The 8089-nt window shown below is 35.4% G+C and overlaps 1 protein-coding gene across 1 annotated transcript in view; it reads left to right on the plus strand.

Moving 5' to 3' along the window:
* The window catches only part of LOC107081855 (neural cell adhesion molecule 1-like), a 452491-nt gene that overhangs the window by 406357 nt on the left and 38045 nt on the right, over window positions 1-8089 (plus strand). Inside the window, exon 19 of the mRNA XM_015370183.1 lies at window positions 1426-1606. Within this exon, the coding sequence (XP_015225669.1) occupies window positions 1426-1606 (181 nt within the window). The remainder of the gene's footprint in view (window positions 1-1425; window positions 1607-8089) is intronic.

Genomic DNA, 8089 nt, shown 5'->3' on the forward strand with positions numbered 1-8089 from the left:
GTATGTATGTATGTATGTATGTATGTATGTATGTGTATAGCGCCACGCAAAGGTGGAGATCTATGAAAAACTGATTTGGCATTAAAATGTGTGGTCCCTCAAGCCAACTCTGAACCATCCGTATGGGAAATTGGCGACACAGATGGTGCCTGGGGTGGCGGACTGAAGCATGATAATGCCGTATTATCTCCCAGACATTTTTTTTGTCTCTTAATTTTTAACCAACTTTTGTCATATATGCTGTCCCCTCACACAAATTAAATATAGGTTCATAAGGTCAATCCACAGATCAATATTTAAATGTAGTACATTTCTATTAACATTTAAAAGCGGCCAAACCACCCTTGTTTAATTATGTGCGATGGATGCAAGGGACTTTGTAAATGGGAGACTTAGGAGGAATTCGTGTTCAGTTTCCTGTCACAGGATGATCAGTGATTTATCAGAATAAAACATCTTCAAAAGAGGCAAAAAAAAAAAAAAGGAAAATGTTTCATGTCACAGTCAGTTCATCAATTCATTAATCCAAGGAAAATTAGGAAACATCTAAACGTAATGATCTGATGTTGCCAAAACGTGACCTTTTTTGCCCACATTAAAACTTATGGATAGGTTTTCTGCTTTCACATTTTTTGAAATCAATTACAGCTGTTAACAACTCTGTGGTTCCTGTCACCTCTTACCAGCACAAATCCCCCCGCAGGTGTTAAAAGTAATTAGCAAATATAGATTATCTGCCTAAAGTGGCTTTTAGGTACAAAATCATTCTGTCAGTGTATCCATACATCTGTGTTATCAGTCAGAGATAATCCCAGTACTGCCTGGATCTTTATTCTACGCCATTAGTTTATAGTCTGAAATTTGCTAAATTGTTTATAGGCATACACATCTTGTTGTTTATATATATATCTGAGATAAAAAATGTTAAGTAAAATTCACTGTGTCTTTATACACTGGAAAAACGATCTAGAGATAAGCAAAAATTTCTTAAATTGAGTGTATTTACCCTTAATTTGAGTAGGTAAAATAGGTAGTTTGCCAATGGAATGAGTATTTTTACTCCTTAAATAAGATAATTAAATAATATGCACTTAAAATAAGACAATGCAATTGTTTTTTCTTATTTCAAATATAAATTGTTTTGTTCCATTGGCAAAATGTCTCTTTTATCTCCTCAATCCAGGAATAAATGCACTTATTTTAAGAAAAAAATACTTATCTAGATTTCGATTTTTTCCACTTCATTCACTAAATAGACCCCATTTTGATAATTTTAAGTGATTTAGAGAGGGGAAAATTTCATTTTGACTTAATTTTTGATGTGATTCGAATTCACATTAAGGTATTTTATATTATCCTGAGCAGAGTATTCATTCCTTTAACTACACATTGCTGACATTTGTCCTGTTTGTTTTCCTTCCTCAGAAGCATGTGTCTGACTGGAAACCAGAACTGAAACTTCCCCCCAGGAGCGAGTATGTCATTCTGAACGGCCTTGATTGGAATACAGATTACGAGGTCCATGTGGTAGCAGAGAATCAACGGGGCCGATCCGAGCCATCCATCACTTCCTTCAGAACAGCTACAGAACCCACCGCCATCCCAGGTACTACTTCCATCATCCTTCCTCAAGCCTTCTCACACATTATCATCAGTGCATACAGGCTTCCACCGTGACCAAAGAACCTCTGCTATCAAAGCTGCAAATTTCTGTTCATGATCTGACCTGAATAATCCATCCATGTATTCATAAGTATTTAATTTTTTCATTTTTAATATGACATGATTTCTGATCAGTGGGAATTTATTCATAAGACTGAGACAAAGTAGTGCATATTTGTGACATGAAAGATAACATATGGCTCTCACATTTTTCCGAAAATGCAAAATATTTTAGAGTTAGCATTTTGTTCAAATCCTATTACTTTACACTGCAAAAACGATCTAGAAATAAGTAAAAATTTCTTAAATTAAGTGTATTCACCCTTAATTTGAGTAGGTAAATGAGATAGTTTGCCAATGGAATGAGTAATTTTACTCTTAAAATAAGATAATTAGATAATATGCACTTGAAATAAGACAATGCAATTGTGTTTTCTTATTTTAAGTGTAAATTCTCTTGTTCCATTGGCAAAATGTCTCTTTTACCTCCTCAATTCAAGAACAAATGCACTTATTTTAATAAAAAATGACTTAGCTAGATTTAAACCACTAAAATCCAGGGCAAACTTTAACGGAGAAGGTAGTTGAACAAAGAGGGAACCAGACATGGTGACGAGAAAATTATGTATAATACATGTGTGGAGGAAAAGGAAAGTATTAAGTGCAGATAAGAGCAATGGAATAAAAGTAAAGAGTAGCTGAGGTGGCTGAAACGTTGCTGAGATAGAAAGACAACAGAGGAAATTGATAGAAAACCATAGCAAACGGGGAGAAAATCCTATCCTATCATTTAAGATTTACAACACGCACAAGTATGACATAAGAAACAAAACACAAAGAAACTGACTAAGGCAACAGGCAGTACCTGCCTCAAGTCAAAGTTTCTTGTAAATTTGATGTAATAGAGAACGCTGCAGAAGATCCCACAGCAGACACAGTATACTTTGACTATATAAAGTAAATAGGATTGTTCAAGTTACATACATTTTGAATTTCTCTTTTGGATATTTAAAGACATTTTACAATAGATTTGACCCGAATTAAACAGAGTCAGAGGAAGGATGGAATTCTCTAGATCAAAGCATAATATTTAAAAAGGTCCAGTCAAAGTCCAGTGCTAAATGTAGCTGAGGATCTGTGTGAGCTAGTTTTGCAAAAGACAATGGATAAAAAAACATTAAGTCCAAGATCTTTAAAGGTGGGAGAGACAAATGTTACCCCGAAACCTTGATTAATTATTACGGAAATTATAACTTATATTTTAACATTTCTGAGTTAGCTCTGTAATTTAAAAAAAAATTATTTAAAAAAAATTATTTGCAGGGGAACCAAAAATTCCCTGAGGAAAAAAAAAAAAAAGTTTACGTTTGTGTGTACAAAATAAAATCTAAGTCTAATTTGTTGACCTCAGCTTGAGGAAAATGTAAGCAACTCATGCTTTCTTTTAAATACAGTATTTTATACATGTTCTTTCCCCTCACAAAATGCACTACTGTATGCTAGGCCTTCACAAATATCACAAAGATACCTTGATTTTTTTTAAATTCTGCAATGACTAAAACAAGTAAAAAAAAAAAAAGGCATTTATATTTTTTGGATCTCACTTCATTACCGTATGACATGGATGTTTTATCTAAAAGAGCAATCGAACCTCATACATCTTCGCTCTGCAGAGTTGGTCACGGTTAGCCTTTGCTCTGCTGTTGTTTTCACTATAAACCTTTTGACCTTGGGCTGCCTCCCCAACCCACTAAATCTAAGCGGTGCAACAGGTTACGTATCTAAAGATTGCACCCTTTTTTTCTTTCTGTGTTGCCCATTTAAATTATTAATTTTTCATATCTTCCCTTTTTGATTTTCTTAGATAAGTAATTGAATCTGAGTTTATTAAGCATGACATCCAGTTAGCTCCTAGAAAAACAAATGAAAAAGTTCCTCAATTATAAAATGGATTTCAGGTTAATAAGGATGAAATTATTACATTTCCTCACATCTTTTTTACATTACCAACATCATAGGCAAAAAATAAACTGCTTTTAAACATGTTCAATTATTGTTTGATTAAAATATTATTAATAATTACAGAAATTATAAGTAATAAATTATCATTCTAAACAAAACGATTCCACAATCAAAATATGTTTTTGATCATTTTGATTATAGGCTACCAGCGCTTAATAAATATAATACCAGTTTGGTTAATTAGTGAACAGTTATTTTCTTAACTAGTTGTCAACCTTGGTTTGAATTTACTACTAGTAAAAGTTTTACAATTTAAATTCATTATTCTATTATGTAATAATTATGTTTTAACCAAATCACAAAATAGACTTTATATAATTAAGGTTTTAACTCAAAGGACTTAAAAGCTTTGAATCTTGAAAAGCTTGTTTCGACCTGCAAAAGGGCAGAACCACAAAGTTCACGTCACGTTTCAAAATGTTTGTTTACATTTATTCCGGTGTTCTGTCAGATGAGCATACCTCGTCAGATTGAAAACAATGATGTCCACAGATGCTGTCCATCCAGGAGCCCGTTTCATAAAACAGGATTTACAAACTCAGACTCTATTCCTCAACTCTGAATTGATCTAGCCTGAGGTCGGAAACTCCCGAGTTTTCTGTTTCACAACGGCTGCTGTGTGTTAGTTTATTCCACTCTGAGTAGGTCCACTCAGAGTTGAGCCCATGCATAACAAGCATGAAAAGTCATTACCAGTGGAGCCCAGAATTGAATGAGAGATTTTAATGAAAATTATAAACAAAAAATGAGAATGTGTTTAAAAATACCGAGCAACAGCACTACAGCTGCAAAGGAGAGGGAAATTGTTTGGTTGCTGTTCAAGTTATGTTTATCTGTAATCCTGTATGGCAGTAACCTGACTCCGCCAGATGGATTTGCTCCGCATATCCATCTGGAAACCTTCCGTTGAAGTAATTTTGGGAAGGGGCGAAAATACTGGTTAGCTGATTGGCCTATGTTGGTGATAGACGGGCCAAATAAACCAATCAGATCAACGAAGCATATGACGTACTAACAGAGCGATGACGAAAAGGAGCCAATTGATAGATCAAACTCTTGCCGAAACCAGTCGGGAGAAGAGCAAAAACATCTTTTCCTCTGAGAAAAGCCTCCAGAGCAGTGTTTTGCTCTTCTTTCAGTGAAGAAATACTCTGTAATTCCGATAAAACTTGCTCTATAGCCACGCTAACGCTAGTTTCATCGGCTGAAGCCGCCATGTTCTTTAGACGGAACTGTCGCGCTTCTCGTTGCGTCACACCTCAACCCGCCTCAAAGCCAACAGATTGGACGTTCGTTTGGTGAATGGCTCCAATTTTTTTGCAATGGAGAGTCTCCAGACTGATTAGCGAGTGAAATCTTGAAAGCTCGCAAGATCAGGATGGTCTCACGAGGCTAGTATGGCAGGCCATTTCGACATATCTCAAAAGCGCTCTCCTATATTGTTCCCTGTGTACATCATTAAATAAGATTTTTCCAGCTCAAAATCACATTCCTAGTTGGAACTATAATAATAGACTTTCTAATGGTCATTGTAAATAGAGTAGATAAAAACTCTAAAGTAGGTAAATAGTAAATAAAACAAGGTTTTAAATGAAGCAGCTGTTATCAGTGTTGCTTATTATCAGCAATAAGAAACCTACTAGAAGGTAGAGGAGGGAAACCCTGAAGTCATTCTATGGGACTGGTGCACTTTGTGCAGTTGTCTAGAATGCTGCTATCATCCACTACAATGTGCTCTCATCAAGTTGTGGATGTGATGAACTGTGAGGTTACACAGTAGCGTCATGAAGAAAACTTTCTGAATATGGAAGTATGTGGTCAAATAACCCTCTTCTTATAAATATTTAATTTTCTGTGGGTTAATGTCGCTCATTCTTTAATTGGATTCTCCTCAAAAGGAAATGCCCTGTTTGTCTTTATAGACTCTAATGTTCCTAACAAACCTAGTAAATTATATATATATATTTTTGTTTACACAAAACTATGAGAAAAGTCTCTTGACTAAGTCAGGAAATAAAACGTGATTGGCTCTGAGGAGGGTGGAGACGGAAGAAACTCTGAATTTATTTAACAAAACCTGCTCCTGACCAGCCTAACTTGAGTAAACCTTGTTTGTGAAATGGAAAAATCAGCGAAACTTCGGTTGACCTGCTTTGTGAAATGGGCCCCTGGCTAATCGAGATAAAGCTATAAAAGAGTTATTTATTTGAAACGTAAATCAAAAGTCTTTTCATTTGGAATACTAGCAAAAGTGTTTTACAAAGTCTTGACTCGGGTGGGAAGATTATAAATGCATGCTGTATACTGAATATTTTTATCGTCAAATCATCCTTAAAATTATAATTTTCTTCTTTTATAATCAGGCTTTGGGTTAGTATATCACACAAAACCCAAAAGGTGTAGCATCCTTGATTAGAGTATGTTTACATGCAATCGCTAAAGCAACCAAACAGTAAGGGAAGGTCATTGGATTTAAAGGAAAAGCAGAGCCTAACATTGTCACCTTTATTTAGAATATTATATAAAGTGCCAGGTATTCTGGCACTTTCTATTTATGTCTGTGTCCCTATTAAACTAAACTCGTTGACATCTTCTCATTTTACAGTTTGTTTGTTTTTTTACCGAACATTTAAAGTTATTATCCCTGTTTCACTTTTCTTTTCATGGTCTGTCTGCGTTCCACTGATTGGTTTAGCGGTTCCCATAGTTTTTCAAGATCTGTGACTGACCTGAATACAGACTGTGTGGCCCAGTTAGGTGGGGATGCAGCCCATACAGCCTTATTTTGCATGGTGCCTCCTCCAGTTTAGATCAACATTTGCTGTTTTTAAATGAAATACCTAAAAGGCAATCGCTGGCTGTGCATGGCAAAATAAAAAAAAAATATTTTCCTTTTTTATTATTTGCTTTCTGGGCAACAGCCATAAAGCAGTGGGAGGTTTGGATCTCTTTTAATTCTACCATTGCAGAAGTTAGCCTTTGATTTAATCCAATTCTGTTCCGCCTTTAATGACTGTAACTACTCCCATTTAACTTTGTTTTGTTTCAGTTTATTTTCGTCAGACTAAATTATTTATTTTTTTCTATGCTCTAAGCTACACTGAACCAGTTTTAGCTGAACAAATAGCTTAGGTCTATTTTTAGATGCAACATCTGCATTAAATCAGACTTGTTCTTTTTCGCTCTCCTGCAGCTGCTTCTGATTAAACGTACTCAAAACAGCTGCGGCTTTATAAACAGACACACAACTTCAGCTTCAAACCCTAATGCAGTGTTACATAGAGTACATTACAGCTAAGACTCCATTTTTTTATACAGTTTAAACTTTTTTGCCCCAGACTTGCACTTATAATAGAGGTTTCCTGGTTTTAATCGACTGTTGGAAATTGAAATATTAGCACCTGTACAAATGCATGTCAATGCATCCTAGTTCACATTAAATAATTCAACTTTTTTATGACATAGATTCATTATTTGTAGAAGTGATAACTAATTATCTTCATTTGATGATTCAAGCTTTTAGCTAATGAAAGCATAGAATTTAGTTTGGCAGCATTATGAAAATGTGTTATGGCCTACAAAACAATGGAAAACAATGCTGACTTCACTGTTTACCAGCAGATAGTCATCCTAAGAAGTGTAAGACTCTAAAAGGTATTTCAGAGAAGTTGGATGTTCAGGGAGTCTTTTATCAGTACATAGTCATGAAAAGTTTTGTGGAAGGAAAACATGGTTAAAGGTATGAAAGAGGATTTTTCCTCAGAAATTAAGTGTCCAGATTAATCTAAAATGACTTAATTGATGGATGGAATTCTTGTATCCATCTATTTGGTTGATGAAAAAAAAAATATCATAAACTCAGGCCATGCTGGGGCCACTTTGCCTATTGTCAAAAGCGAATTGGCTACTTGTTTGTCAGTCAAACATTTTGCATACATGCCCCCGCTGCGTTATTTACCTAGGCTCCAAGCGTAACTCATACGCTGTTTTGCTAGCGGTCCGACATTAGGTCGAAGCACGAAGAACTACTCCTATGCTTGTTTGGTGCTGCAATTTCTGTAAATTGTTTGTTTGTGTAAACTCGAGCATCAATGGCCGAAAAGAATCCTGACAAACCTAATCGGAAAAGAAAGTCTTTTTTCAAAGTAGTTTAAAAGTAGAGACAAAGTGGGAGAGAACAGAGCCGGATGAGTCTGTGTTTAGGAGATTCATTTCAGAGATGGCGTGCCCTGAAGGAGAAAGAGGGGATGAAAGCAGATACTCTGGTCGCAAAACTTTTGCTAGTCAGATAGATTACCTATAATTCTGCAGCAAGTATTGTATTTGATTGGCCTCGTGAGACCATCCTGATCCTGCGAGCTTTCAAGGTTTCACTCGCTAATCAGTCTGGAGACTCTCCGTTAAA

Source organism: Cyprinodon variegatus, unplaced genomic scaffold (genome assembly GCF_000732505.1).
Source record: "Cyprinodon variegatus isolate N-32 unplaced genomic scaffold, C_variegatus-1.0 Scaffold43, whole genome shotgun sequence".
In the NCBI taxonomy this organism is placed as follows: domain Eukaryota; kingdom Metazoa; phylum Chordata; class Actinopteri; order Cyprinodontiformes; family Cyprinodontidae; genus Cyprinodon; species Cyprinodon variegatus.